At 40.2% G+C, this 15,026-nt stretch overlaps 1 protein-coding gene across 1 annotated transcript in view; it reads left to right on the forward strand.

Moving 5' to 3' along the window:
* The window catches only part of PARN (poly(A)-specific ribonuclease), a 138,360-nt gene that overhangs the window by 36,501 nt on the left and 86,833 nt on the right, over positions 1–15,026 (forward strand). Inside the window, 2 exon segments of the mRNA XM_019666078.1 lie at positions 10,313–10,368; positions 11,580–11,666. Coding sequence (XP_019521623.1) covers positions 10,313–10,368; positions 11,580–11,666 — 143 coding nt within the window.

Below are 15,026 nucleotides of genomic sequence, written 5' to 3' on the forward strand. Positions count from 1 at the left end.
ATATAGAGAGAGGAGGACCCTTATGGTGGCCGAGGTCAAGCCGACCAGTGTTCCTTCCCTTTTTCTCCATGGAAAGCAGTCCTGTGCTGGCAGCAAGCTGTTTTTGTGTAATATGCTTGTGCTTCATACTTAACATCAGAGAGATTTTAAACTGAAGGATTATAGGAAAACAAAATACTAAAAATCAGGGCTATACAGTCGTCCCTCAGTATCGGTGGGGGATTGGTTCCAGGCCCCGCATTGGACACCAGAAAACACAGATGCTCAAGTCCCGTGTATAAAATGGTGTAGTATTTTCAGATAACCTACACACATCCTCCTGTATTAAGCATCTCTAGATTACTTGTAATACCTACTACAGTGTAAGCACCATGTAAATGGTTGTTATACTGTATTGTTTAGGGAATAATGACACACACAAAAAAGTCTGTACATGTTCAATACAGAGGCAGCCATTGTAGTCCTAAATACACAGAACAAGTCAGCAACAACGTAACATTAACAAATTTTGAATTCACAGATATGGGACCCCTGGATACGAAGGGCTGACTCTACCTCTTTTCTTCCCAGTCCTTTCACTGACAATGGCCAGAGCAACTCTTATTTGTTCCACTTACTAGCAGCCACCATTCATGCTTAGCTGTGTGGCTCTCCAGGTCACTAGCAGGTTGTCCATAGGCCACGTGTCCCAAAGTGCAGACCCTGTTTGTCCCTCCTGAGGCTGCTGCCTGATCGTCTGCAGGGAGGTCCTCGAAGAACCTTGTCCTGTCCCCGTGCCCCTCCTCGTACAGAGGAGCAGAATGTGCTCGAATAACAAGAGGACCAGGTTAGCCTGTTCTGATCCTGGTCTCGGCTTTTAGCATCGTGAGTGATGGAGGGAAGGTGTCTTTACTGAGATACAGGTATAAATTAGGTCCATTGTTTTTAGGGTTACGGTAATTCCCTCTAGTGGACTTCAACTTCCCAATGTAAGTGGGTGTTAGAACACAGTGTGTAGAGTTATAACATTGTTGATAAGGCTTAGTGGTGTGTGTCACAACACTTCACATAATTAGTTTCCATTTGTATTTAAAATTTAAAAACCATTTGATTAACTTATCCAGTAGAGTTGCTTCACTTCAGGATATTGTGTAGTGTAGAGCAGTTGTGGTCTCTGGGTCCAGGTACCTGAATGTCCATCCCAGTCCCACTCCTTATACCTGTGCAATCCAGGGCAGGTTACTTACCCTCTCTGTGCCTCAGCTTCCTCATCTGTCATTGAGAATGTTAGTGCCATTTGATAGGGTTGTTGTGAGGGGGAAATGGGGGAATGTATGTAAAATGCACAGTACCTGACACATCATGGGTCTCAGCTTGTCACTGCTGCCACTGCTGTGGGGACATTTAGAATCTGAAGATATGCTTCTAACTAGATGCTGGGAGCAAATGGAGAGCTTTTTGCTTTCATAGAAGATACCATATAATCGTACCTTTTGTATGGGACATACCCTGTAAGGTGGGCTTTGTATTCATATAAGCCTTGATCAGAAAAGGGAGGGAGGGATGGAAACGTCTGCTTGTAACTAAATGGTGTTCAGGGAGTAAGATTTGAATGTTACATTTTTTTTGCTCTGTTGTTTTTCCCCTTTGAGGCATATGGTTATTTCTTAGTCTTTGTGTTGTGCAGCATTTTCAGTTACAGATTTTTATTGAAAAGAGAGGAAAGAAATAACGTTTACTAAGTGACCCCTTGGAAACTGTTTCTTTTTAATTTTTTAAAATGGCTTTATTGGGATATAAGTTCACATACCATACAATTGACTCATTTAAAGTGTACAATTCAGTGGTTTTTGGTATATGGTATTATTAATTTTAAAAAATATGGTAAAGTATATATAGGTAACATAATTTGCCATTTTGATGATTTTTAAGCGTACAATTCAGTGGCATTAATTACATTCACAGTGTTGTGCAGCCATCAACACTATCTATTTCCAGAACTTTTTTCTCACCGAACAGAAACTGCGTAACCATCAAACCATAACTCCCCATTTTCCCTTCCCCTTTGCCCCTGGTAACCACTAACCTACTTTTCTGCCTCTATAAATTTGTCCTTTTGTGAGCTGTTTTTGAGCAACTCATTACATCAGTGAGATTTTAATCTCTTAAAACTACTTTCCAACAGCTGGAGCAACTTTCTTCTGTCTGTGTTGCTGTTCTGTGTGTAGATCACTTCTTGGGCACATCAACCTTGAGATAGGTGGACGTGAAGTGCAGCTACCTGGACTGAGGTCTGCTCGGAGGCGAGGCAGGGTGGGGCAGGATGAAAAGAGCAGAGGCCTCAGGCGGCGCCACCACTCGGGCGGGACTTCCGTCCTTTCTGAAGCTGGGTTCCCACATCCGCAGTGGCGATGGTCAATGTCCACCTCTTAGGATTGTCCTGAGGTTGCAGAGTAGCATCCAGAGGCTGCCCAGCGCAGTGCGTGGCGTGTGTGTGCTGGGTGTAGAGAGTGTTGCTGACACTGTGACTTTCACCACCTTGAACTTCTAAGAAAATAGCGTGACTATAGCTTTTCCTGGTATTGAGGTCCGTCAGCAGTAGCTAAGCAGAGCACGCTGTATGTACTTAGCCGAGTATCCTTGGGTGGCAGTCTCTCTGTGTTGACAGGAGGAAAGAGGCAGAAGTGCATGGTGCCAGTAAAATCGTTTTTTATAGAGAACAGCAACCTAGAAGTTCTCTTAAGGAATCATTTTGTAACTGTCTTTGTGTCTTCATTAAAAAAGTCTTGCCGTGATGTTGGATTGTGAGTCAGAAGAAGAGAATATCTGCCCTGAGTGTTGGTCTCATTCATGTGTGTTGAGCCGTATGATGGTGGTGAGGCTGTGTAATTTGTGAGGCCACAGAGGGAAGCGAACAGTCAGTCCCTTTCATTCATCTGCCACCAGAAGCAGCTGTGCCCTGCATATCTCTTTTCCCAGAAGCCCCTGCTGATGCCAGGACTGAGGTGGTCAGGATAGGCAGTGGTGATCCTGGGACCCTCCCTGTCCAGTGAGCTGGCTTTCCCAAGAACTTGGTAGTAGTTAACCTTGAATTTTACATTCTTGGTGCTTGAGTAAAGGAGTTATGTCCTCTGCCTCCTAGCTTCTACCAAAAATGGATCTCGAACCAGGGATAAGGAGCACAGCTCATCACTCATCCTGAGCTGTTTAGAAGCTGACTGGTGCTGTGGTGGACACTGTTTTTTAATCATAAAGAGCCCAGGAAATAAGCCTTCTAATAAAAATGGAGTCCAGATTGTGCAAATTTTGGAGTCAGGTGCCACAAAGAGTAGAATTGTACTGTTACAAATGCGTGGAGCGGCCTCCCAGATTCCAGAAGGCTTGAAGCCAATTTCTTCCTAGTTTACAGATGTATTTTTTTCCCCCTAGAACACAAAATGTATTTTACCCACACTTAGCTTAACCAAAGCCCTTCATTTTGCTTGGAGTCACATTCATTTCACTTTGGGTTCTCCAGATTACTAGGATAGAAAGAATCCCCAAGAATTGGCTTAGTTTGATCACCCTGCAAGTTCTTGAGTACACTGGTTTTCATAAAGGTCAAAGACACGTGAGTCTAGGGCGCATTAAAGCATTCATAAGCCTTTGTCTGGTTTCTTAAGACTGGAACAACTAGTACTTGTTTCCACGACTTCTTCAGGGAAGGGGGTGCTATGAGCAAGTGGTCATTAGTTATTTCTAAGACGATTTAACATTTAATCTATATGATTCAAGGGTTAGCAGTGAAGTCTTAAGACATTTAGACTGGCTACTATGTATCTTCTCCATTGAACATCTCCACTCTTTAATCACCCGTATTGCCTGTAATTTCTGACGGCAGCCCTCACAGATAGAAAATAATGTCCCCATTTTAAAGCAAAGGCCGTCTGCCGAGAGCCCCAGAAACGGCAGGATCAGGGATAACCCAGGTCTGTCCTCGACTAAGAATGGTTTCTTCCTGCGCAGCACACAGTCTCTAAAAGAGACAGTTCTACAGTTAATTCCACATTTTCTTAAGAGAGAATGCTGGTGTCTTTGAAAGATTTTTTTTTTTTCCCTCAGCCTGAGCAGTGATTCTGAAAGATGTTGACTTTAACCGCTGGATCGTGTGAGGCTAGTTTCCTCTGACATTTTACAATCTTGTTTTATAGGCCCTACAGACGTTGCCTTTGTATAATGCTTAATATAACATTTTTATTTGATGTAATTTGATGCAGTTCATTTGATGGAGACAGTTCAAATGAGCTGCTGGTTTTCTCTCTTTTTTCCTCCCCTGCCCCCCTTGTTTCTAGTGTTGTATTTCTGTTTAAGAAAGGACACGAGTTGGCTTCAGGGCAAATGTCGGGTAATGCTCTATTTGTCAGAACATCAAGTGACTAGATTGAAAATTGTATGCCCCCCCCACCTGAGTGAATTTAAACTAACGTGCCACAGTAACTCCCTTCTAGCCAGCGGTTGCCCCCTGATTTTACACAAGAGCTTTAGTGAGCAAAATAAATGAGCTTATTTTGTAAGAGATGTCTGCGTGCTTCCTACCCTGGATGATAAAGTCAGTTTTTTATAGCACATAAATATGTATAATGATGAGCTCTTGCACACAAGGTTCTTATGAAGTGCTTTTATTGCTGTGCCCCGAAGGAAAGACCAAGACCATTTGCAAATACAGTAGAGCTGACAGTCATTAAAGGTTTCAATTTTCCTTTGGAAGGCTTGGGACTTGGGGTGAGCTACAATTAATTCACTGCTCCAGTTGTGTTGAGATTAGATTATTCTCAACATTTCTGTATCTCTATCTTCAGTGCTCTGAGAGCTCATGAGTACAATTTTACTTGGAAATCTTTTTTTTTTTTTTTTTGAGATAAACGCTTTTTAGGAAGTGAAGTGGAGTCTTGAAGAAAGCCAATAACCAAATGCCAATCTTTACTCATGGAATGCAGTACTGAGTTTCTAGGCAGAAGAATGAGGAGTTTGGGGGCTGCAGGTTTCACCGCGTTTGCTAGGGAAAGAGAACGTTCTTCTTTATTAAGATGTGCCATAACATTAGAAATCCTTCCAGCTCATTCCGGCCCATGCGTAGGTGTGCAAATCTGACATTACATAAAGTGAGCACTGTTATTCAGACACCTCTGTATCTTGCTCAACCCTGAGAAGAACCTCCGCTAGTTTTCCTGATGGTGGTCATGGTGTGTGGGGGCAGGTGTGTCTGGAAAGTCCGACCCCCGGTAGCCCAGGTAACAGCTCTTCCTGCACTGTGAACATGGGAAGTTTGCCCTTTGTTCTGTGACAACATAGCTCTCTTCCTGCCTGTTGCTCCTCATTGCCTTGCAGTCTCAGTCTACCCAAAGCTCATTCTCAGACAGCAAGCTCATTTCTTGTATCTAGGCTCTGCGCATCGCACGAAGCTGTCATTTAATCAGCCCTAGAGCAGGACAAAACAATGTTTCTGAGATCTTGATGCGTATCCTGAGCTGTTGCTTCACTCTTACACACTAGGGGCTTGGGTGGTGATTCAGGACTAAATCCCTGACTTGTCCCTCGATGCTCCTGCTAGGAGTGCAGCTCCCCATTTCACATGGAGGCTTTGAACAGAGCTCAGATTAAATGCCAAGTGTGAGAAGGCCACGGCTCCCACATAGCATTGGAAAGCATGCTGCTGCTGGAGCAGAATGAAATATTTTCTTTCTAAATAGATAGAATCATTGGTTTTATGCACAGATTTGGTAATGCAGAATTTTACAGAACTTGAATGGTCTTTTCAGTTCCCCGAGATCTGAGCCTCTTCAGGACTTCTTCCATGCGTTTTTGCGTATCACTTTTGTTCCTTTTGTTATCTTGAGCTCAGCTGCATGAAATGGGTTAATACTGGCATTGTTTTGCAATCTTATTCACTGGACAGGTAGGGAGGGGTTCAGATAAGCCACAGTCCAAGGCAAGCTGTTGTGTCATCAGAGGCTAACCTCTGATCTTAGTGTACGTCTTAAAGCAGCCTCATGTGTTTTGTGGTTGCCAGAATCTGTCTGAAACTTGTTGGTAAGGTTGGAGAGTTTTGATAAGGTTAGAGGTGTCTGACTCTTTGTGTAAAGTGTTTGCCAGTCTTCGGGACTGCATTAGTGGCTCAAGTTTAATTTGTGATGCTGATGCTGGAGGTGTTCATTTGTGGCCAAGTCACAGAGATAGGCTGGACCCTTGCCAATGAGTTGCCAAGAGAGTAGTATAAGTATTGTCTTTTTAAACTTTTTTCTTAAAAATGAGAAAAATAGCTGCCAGAGCAATAATTTCCCCCAGTTTATCTCTTGCAGAGAACCTAGTTGCTTGCCATAGTTGGCTGCCTCGTTTCAGGGAGTGGTAGAAGCCTTATGTTATTGCTTCCTGGATTTTGAGGTAGTCCTTAGTATTTGTTTTAATAGTTTCGTGTTTTTCTAAGCCAAAATCATTTACTATAAACAAATCAGTAAGACTAATAATTTTTGGAGAAATTGGTCCACATCATTATTATCCAGCTAATTAATGAATCATCATTAATCACAACAACTCAACCTTGAACATAACTCTTTTCCTGTTAACTCAATGACTGTTGGTCCCCAGAGTTCTGAGTCAGAAGGGTTAGGTGGGGCCCAGGAATTGGCATTTCTACCCAGTTCCCAGGTGATGCCTAGGCTGCTGGTCCGGGGAACCACATTTTGATAAGGACTCAAGATTCTAGGTCCCTGAGAAGTTTTACATCTGAAATGAAATTCTTTGATGAGTAGCTAGCCTTCTTACATGGTCCAGATGAGAGTGTCACACTGCCCTTGTTGGAAAACAATGTTAGCAGATGGCTTTTTGTGAGTGACCCACAGCATAGAGGCCACAGAGGTGGGTGGCTGTTTGGAGATAATGGCGTCGCTCACAGCCTGCCCTGTGTAACCTGTTAGGAGGCCAAGCTGAAGCCACCCAGTCTGCTGAGCAGCAGAGGCCAGAGTGCCCTGTGCTTCACCCTTGGATCTTTCCAGACTTGTTCCAAAGCCGAGATAAACAGCATCCATCACCCGCTGTATAATCGTAGAACATCAAAAAACTGACAGATGGCAAAAAGGGTAAAATTTGTTTTATGGCATCTAGAATGTGAACTAGAGTTATGCAGTATAGAGTCTTGGGTGTAAATTTGGCCATTGTATCAAATGGGAATTTTAACTTTAGTCTTTGACAGACTTAGTGTCAATCCTTTGGAGAAAAAGTGCAAAAATAACATTTCATCAGAAAGCTTACAGGGATGTGGCAAGACTCCTGCACAGTCTTGAGTGTCTTTACCCAATTAAGGTATCTTGAATCTTCACTAACATAGAGAAAACGTTTCATGCAGGTGTTGGTCCGAGTGTCTTTTTGATATCTGCCAATGGAAGGCCTCCTGGGGGAGGTTGTTCTTTAATACAATTCACAGCAAAGGGACATCCTTCCATGTACTCATCAGCATTTCCTCATATGTTAAAATGAAACCTGTCCAGTGCAGCGATCCATATGTGAAGTATTTTATCAGATCATGCCAGGCGGTCAGTGCAGGCCTTTTAACAGCCAGTTTGCATGAGGCATGCATACAATGAAATGCTTTAGTTTTACTTCAGAAGGGCAGGGATGTTACCAGAGCAGTGGCTTGTGAGCAGCCTGGCATAATGGGGCGGGAGGCCATTGCAGAGTTTACTTTGGTTCAGTTCCACAGACGCTCAGCTACAGTTTTAGAGTTGGTTTCCCAATTGCAGGGCTCTCTCCAGAGGCGCAGTCTGCCAAGTCACACACACAGTTGGTTTTCGTGTTCTTCCAGGGTTTGGGGCTTTTCAGTTCTCTCTAAAGCCAGACACGAAGGTGGAGGCCGAGGGGAAGAGTGAGAAATGCTATTAATAATTCATTTGAAAGGGGTTTCTATTTAGTTAAAGTATCAAAGCAAGCAACCAAGATAGTACAGGATTAACTAACCTTTGAAAAAATTTTTGAGTGTTTTTGCTGAGAATCAGTTTTTACTTATGTTAAACAGAGATGATACTTAAAATGCAGATGAAAGTTTAGAGAACAAATAGCCTATATATTGCTTGACAAAAGATGTCTTTCAAAAAATTTTTTTAAACGTTTAGATGCTGAGATAAATTGAGGAAGTCTTTTTTTTTTCTTTGTAAGTGCTTTATTTATATTTATAGGACAGTAAGTCTTCTCATTATTGAGGTCCCATGATTTTAGAAATGAAACAATCTTTTAAGAAGAAATAAAAGAACTGCAGACTCAAAGTTGTGATTTTACTCTATGTTCCTCTCTCCCACAAGAGGTGAGATGGTGCACAGGATACATTAGGTTGATTCAATGGGCACTTTCAGCTGGGCTTTCTCCGAGAATGTCTCTAGTTATTTCCCCTGGGCCTCTCAGTTCTGGTAGCCTTTTTTTGTTTGTTTGTTTAAGTTTAAAAAATAATAGTAAAAGGAACTTGGAAAAACAAAAATCAGTTTCCCAAAACCATTGACTTTCTTTCGGGGGAGGGGGGTATTCTTTTATTCTTGGTTTAATGACATATAAATATAGTACAACGCTGTAGTCATAAACTTTTGTGCCTTTTGAAAACTTAAAATTGTGTCACAATTTCTTCATGTTGTGAAGTTTTCAGACATTGTTTTTGATTGTTTAATGTTCTATTGACTGATGAACTATAATCTACCAACCCGTCCATATTATTAAATCTTGAGGTTGATTTTGATTATTGGTGTGTTTGGCAGTATGGCAGTGAACTTCCTGTTGGTTTAACTTTTATTCTGTTGAAAGTAGGGTAAAAAATTTTAATTATTTTTATGGTGCTTGATATGTTCTGTTAACTTTGAAAGTTTTTTCAATTTCGTTTTTAGAATTTGGGGACCATCTCTGAGTTTATTAAATGGAGAATTAAAAATTATGTGAAGCATAAAAATATTGAGCCTTCTAACCCAGGAATAACTTTCCAGGTTCTAATTGGCAATAGGTACCAACAGTGACTTCCATGGAGAACCTCCTATGTGCTAGGTGATTTATATGTCTTACCTTAGTCTTCTGGCATTGTAGGTAGTATTGATTAAATTGGGGAAAATAGCTGCCGGAACCAGAATAGTACACTTGGGTCTAAATTAGTGAACTAAAAATAAATTTGGTTTCTGACCCATAGGATTTGGTTTATTAAATTGTAGGCTAGGATATAAGTTCTCCAACCACAGAGTACCATGACTGCTTTTTCTCTAGTGTTACCAGGCAGTGTTATTCAGACTGATGGTTCCATTTGTAAACTAGATCATACCCTGCTTGGTTTTTGAATGCCTGGTAATAATGTGCCTTAATTGTGGGTCAGTGATGCCAAACTAATTGCTTGTTGGGGACATGGATTGCCTTTTTAATTTGCTGTATAATGTAGTCTCTACCAGAAACGCAAAATATATCGTTATCTAAATAAAACTCATTGAAATCATCTCACAGACAAAAGAATGCCTAATGTTTTATCCACAATCTTGAATATAAGAGAAAATTGAATGGCCTTACAGAAAGTTGTAATTTATAAGTACTCTATTTTAAGTGCCTTTGTGTCCGTTTTAGAAGATATACGTAAAATGACTGCTATGGTTTATGTCAGTGTGGTAGTTTTTTTTTGTTTTTTAACCAGGGATTGTTTACTTTGCGCTTTTTTTTTTTTTTTGAGTTAAAGATCGGCCATCTGTTTACTTTGTGGAAGTTTTCAGAAGCTTTGTGCTTTTAATATGTTTTAAACGACAATAATGACATGAGCTTCTGAGACATTCATTTTAGACAGTGCAATTCACCCAATAAGATTAGTTTTCATCCAGTGACTGCATTTCAGTGAAAAAAAGACATCTATGTTGATATTCTCAACTCACACAACACCAATCAAAGGGGTTACCTTTATAATTTTAGTAACACTTGTTCATAAGTCAGGAAGATGGTTAGCACTCTGTAGTATTTGTTTTATTTCAGTTACTCTGAACTAACAGGGCAGCTCAGCAGAGGACTTTTCTTTCGTCTCTGATTCCTAATTTCATTCATTTAGCTAATATTTATGGAGCAGCTACTGAGTGCCAGGAACTATTGTAGGCATCAGGGATACTATAGTCTGTTTTAGTCTATTTGTGATAAATATTTAGCCCTAGAGAAAAATCTTTGACGTGACTTAAAGCGCTTTTAAAATGATTTTTAAAATACAGTACTATAATAAGAAGCTTCTAAAACATTTAATAGATACCTATTGGGTTTTTAATTGAAATTTGTTCATTACCTGTTTTTTCTTTTCTTTTTGTAGGTTATTTCTTATGAGAGTCATGGATATCCCCTATCTAAACTTGCAAGGACCAGACTGTAAGTGAAATTTTATTTTCTCATGCATCTGCACATTTAGCTGTGTGGTCTGGAAGGGACAACAGGAAAAGTATTACTGAAGAAAGAGCTTTATTCACTTAAAAATAGGCAGTGATTTTGTGGTTGATATGAATAGTATGCTTAAGTTAACGGTACCCTTGGGCCTTGATCAACTCATCTCTTATATTTTCCAGTTTATGCATGAGTTGATTTTAAAAACAAACAAACATATCTCCATTATTTCTTTTTGCTCAGAACTCTAAATTCATAATTTCCTGTAAATATATATAATAGATTTTACGATGTGCTAGCTATGTCAGTAGCAGTAAGTTCTCTGTTTTCTAATTATTTGAGTACAGCATGTTTAAGTTTAGTAGGTTGATATTTTTTTTGGTTTTTATCATCATTGAAAACCTTGGAAGGCCAGTCTTTGGGAGATGGTTGCTTCCTCTGATTATTCTCTACTTTATCTGCATCGCCCCACTCTTCTTTTCCTGGATTTGGTTTATTTGCCTGAATACATGCCTCAGGGATATAGAAATGGGTGAACTATACTTGATGATATTAGTCATTGCAATGATATTAATTTGAGGATGTACTATGCTGCACCTCCATATTTGATTTACATTTAATCTGTCATTCTCAAAACAATTGTGCAAGCTAACTATCGTCATTCCCAATTTACAGCCATGGATGGCTGGAGTGGTTAGGTCTCTTGCTCAGAGGTGCACAGGTAAGTGGTGGGTCTGCAATGAGAACACAAGACTGTGACTCAGGACTGCCTTTACTTAAACGCAATGAGTCCATTCAGTTTGGGCAGTGCGTTTTGATTTTTTTTTTTTAAAGCTAAATAAACGTGGACAACTATTATAGATTAAAAGGAGAAAGTGAAATGTTTAGTGAAACTCCTCAAACAGAGCAGTCGTTTTTTTTTCTTTAGATAATTTTCACAGGAAAGTCGTGAGCACAGATGTCTCTGCCTAGAATGCTAGGGTTCAGATTGTTGTGGGTTCTATAAAGCAACAGAGCCTGAGGACCAGGCTGAGATGGCAGAGTCCTGCTGTTCCTGAGAATGCTTTCAGGAGCTGTCTGGTAACCATGAGGCATCCATCACGATTCTCCAAGTTTGCGTGGGCTTGGTTACATCAAAGAGCCCCTGGTGTGTTGTTCACTTTCAACTATTGACGTTTCATCAAAAATTTGTCTTGTAGTGCAGCCTAAACGTGATCATGTTCTCCATGTGACATTCCCCAAAGAATGGAAAACCAGCGACCTTTACCAGCTTTTCAGTGCCTTTGGTAAGTAAAGCACAAGTACAAATGTATTTTTAGGATTTTGCTATTCTTTTGGTCTAGGACAGGGGTCGGCAAACTTTTGAGATGGAAGAGCCGCCAGGGTTTCAGCAAACTGCGGCTCTAAAGTAAAATTGAAAATGAAAATAAAACTATCATGGTTTCATTTATAAAATTTTTAAAGGATATTATTCACATAATGGTGATTATGTAAAAATATATGTATGGCTCTCGAATAATTTTTAAATTGTTGTGAGGGACAGGATTGGCTTTTCCAGGGGTCGGCAAACTTTTGAGACGGAATGTACCCAAAGAGCTGCATGTGGCTCACGCGCCGCCGTTTGCCAACCCCTGGTCTAGGAGATCAGAGGTATATAGACGGCTTCAGGTTGGGCATAAAAGAATAGTAATATGCAGGGTTTTAATCTCACTCATGGAATTTTGGGGAGTTTGACATGCTGCTGTCTTTGTGTCAATATGATCCAAGCAGCTTTTAATAGCACCCCACAATGGAGTGCTATTATTAATACATGGAAAGCAAGATACAATTACTATAACTGCCCTCACTGCCGACCATGGAAAAGAAATCTAGGCTGAGGATAAATTATTCCTAAGATTAACGGCTGCCAGTTGGTCACTGCTTGACATTAAGTAGTCCAAGCAGATGAACACAGATGTTTGAGAGGTCCAAGGTACATGATATGTGTGAGGTAGGGGTAGGGCTGTTTTTCTGTTTCCTTTTTATCAGTTCAGGTGATTAGGATCAATTGAGCAGTCTTCTGATTAGCGTTTATAAAGACTGTTCTGATTGTAAGTCTTTAGCAACATTTCTTTATTTTAACAAATGAAGTATATAGGCTGTTCTCTTTGGATATTCTTGGTTAAAGTGAAGCTAGCAAAAACCTATCATATTTCCCCATGTATAAGACGCTCCCGTGTATAAGACGCATCTTAATTTTGGGGCCCAAAATTTGAAAAAAATAATGTATTACATAAAGTTATTGAACTCAAATTTTATTCATCATAAAATTCATACAACTCTTCATCACTGTCAAAACTCCCAACCATGAGCTTGTCCTCATCTGTGTCTGATGACGAATCACTGTCTTCATATATTGCCTCTCATGGCCTTCTTCTGCCCTGGCGTTTTCAGTAGGGTTTCTTCTTCCCGTAGCCAATCTCGGATTGTTTTCTCAGTTGGAGGAGGACCAAACTTACATTCAGCAGCACGATTTCCATTCACTTTTGCAAACTGGATCACTTTTAACTTGAATTCAGCACTGTACGAACATCTTTCCTGAGCCATTTCTGGGCAGAATGTGGCAAAACGTAACCTAGCATAATATACCGGTAACAAGTGCGAAACAATGAGCACAAGACAACAAGCGCGAAAAAGCAGGAAATGCAAGTAAAAAAATCTACAACAATGAGCGCAAAAACAAGCGCGAAAAAAGTGGGAAATGCAAGTAAAAAAATCTACAACCACTGTATAAGACGCACCCAGTTTTTAGACCCAAATTTTTTGAAAAGGGTGCGTCTTATACATGGGGAAATACAGTAAATGTCCAATAATAGGAATGTTTAGGGCCGGCCGAGTGACTCAGTTGGTTAAGAGTTGGCTTAAGAGCGCGAGCTCTGAGCAACAGGGCTGCTCGTTCGATTCCCACATAGGCCAGTGACGCCGCGCCTGAGCTGCAAACAGGTGGCAGGATGGCTCAGTTGGTGTAACAACATTGCCTGTTCGATGGTGGGCTGTGCCCACCTGCAACTAAGACTGAACTTGGCACCTTGAGCTGAGCTGCTGCCCTGATGGCTCAGTGGATAGGGCATGTGCTCTTAACAGCAAGGCTGCCGGTTTGACTCCCACGTGGGATGTTGGCTGTGCCCACCTGCAACTAAGATTGAACACAGCACCTTGAGCTTAGAGGCCATGAGCTGCTGACAGGAAGCCAGATGGCAACTGGTGCCCTCCACAACGAAGATTGAAGAACAACAACTTGGCTGGTCCCCTCCCCCAATTCCCCAATAAAATCTTTTAGAAAAAAAAAAGAAAAAAGAATGTTTATTAAATGTTTATGTATCTCCTCCACAGACTAATATGTAGCTATTTAAAAAATATTTGAAGAGTTTATTAAAAGATCGTAAAGTATTTATATTTTAACATTTAAAGTAAAAAGCAGATACAAAGTAGGGTTCCTGTAAAACTAACATTATTTTTTTAAAAACTTTGTATAGAAAGAAATCAGACTGAAAGGAAGCATCATGCTATTATCACTAAATGTTTTAGATAGGATTTTTTTCTTCCTCTTTATACTTTGTGTTTTCTAAAATAAGCATATATTAGCTTTCATTTATAAGTTTAAAACTACACACTTACATTTTAGAAAAGTAAGTGAAAGCAGGTCTATTTCTGGAAAGTTATCCTGATCTTTGTAGATAGTGTAAATGTCTTCTGAAATTCTAGTTCTGCTTTTTAACTTAAGCACAGATCTAGAAATGCAGTTGAATTTCACAGCTCATTTCTTTTGAAAGCTTTTGATGTTATTGTTTCTCATCTTGTATTGTTAAGTTCTTATCCCTGTGTAGTCAAACTTTAATTGGCTAAATTTAGTAGAATGCTCTGAGTAGGGTTGTTTTTTTCATGTTAATTTAAAAAAATTAGCTGTGAGCTGTGTGATATTGGACAAGTAACCTCTCTGTGTCTTTGTTTTCTCATCGGAAATGGTGATGATGATAACACCTAGTTCATAGGCATGTCCTGAGGATTAAATGAGCTAATTCATGGAATGCATTTAGAATGGTATGTGTCATATAGGAACTACTTAATAAATGTTAGCTATTATTTATCTTAGAGACAGTATACACACGGGTTAGAGAGGTAAGGAAATAACAGTACGGGACTTTTTAAATGAGAAAGTCATTATGGCACCTTCCTGTGCAGTAGGAAGTTAAATTTGCTTCCTATGACAGCAGAACAAAGCAGCTTCGAAAATTTTAGTTGGAATTTTTCCTTGCTAAATTCTGGTGAGTTTACTTGTTTTTTAAAATTCCAGTTTTCTGTATTTTATCAAAAGGGGGGATAGCAGAATAATTAGATCTCTGCTTTTACCCTCAGTTTTCTCCAAATTCCCACTGCCCCCCTCCGCCTTCCTTTTCCTCAGTGCTCCTACATTCCGTTCTGGTTGTGTTTCGCCTTTATTGAGGATTTGTCTCTGCGAAATCATTTTGTTTCTCTATCCTGCTGCCTGCCCCTCTCTGTTTTTTCTTTTCTCTGTTAGTCTCTCGTGGTTTTCTCTCTCTGACGCCTTCTTTTCCTTGTCCGTCATTTTGCTCCCTGTTTTCTTCACCTGGTCTTGAGATCAACGT

The sequence above is a fragment of the Hipposideros armiger genome, unplaced genomic scaffold (genome assembly GCF_001890085.2).
Source record: "Hipposideros armiger isolate ML-2016 unplaced genomic scaffold, ASM189008v1 scaffold_460, whole genome shotgun sequence".
Taxonomy (NCBI): domain Eukaryota; kingdom Metazoa; phylum Chordata; class Mammalia; order Chiroptera; family Hipposideridae; genus Hipposideros; species Hipposideros armiger.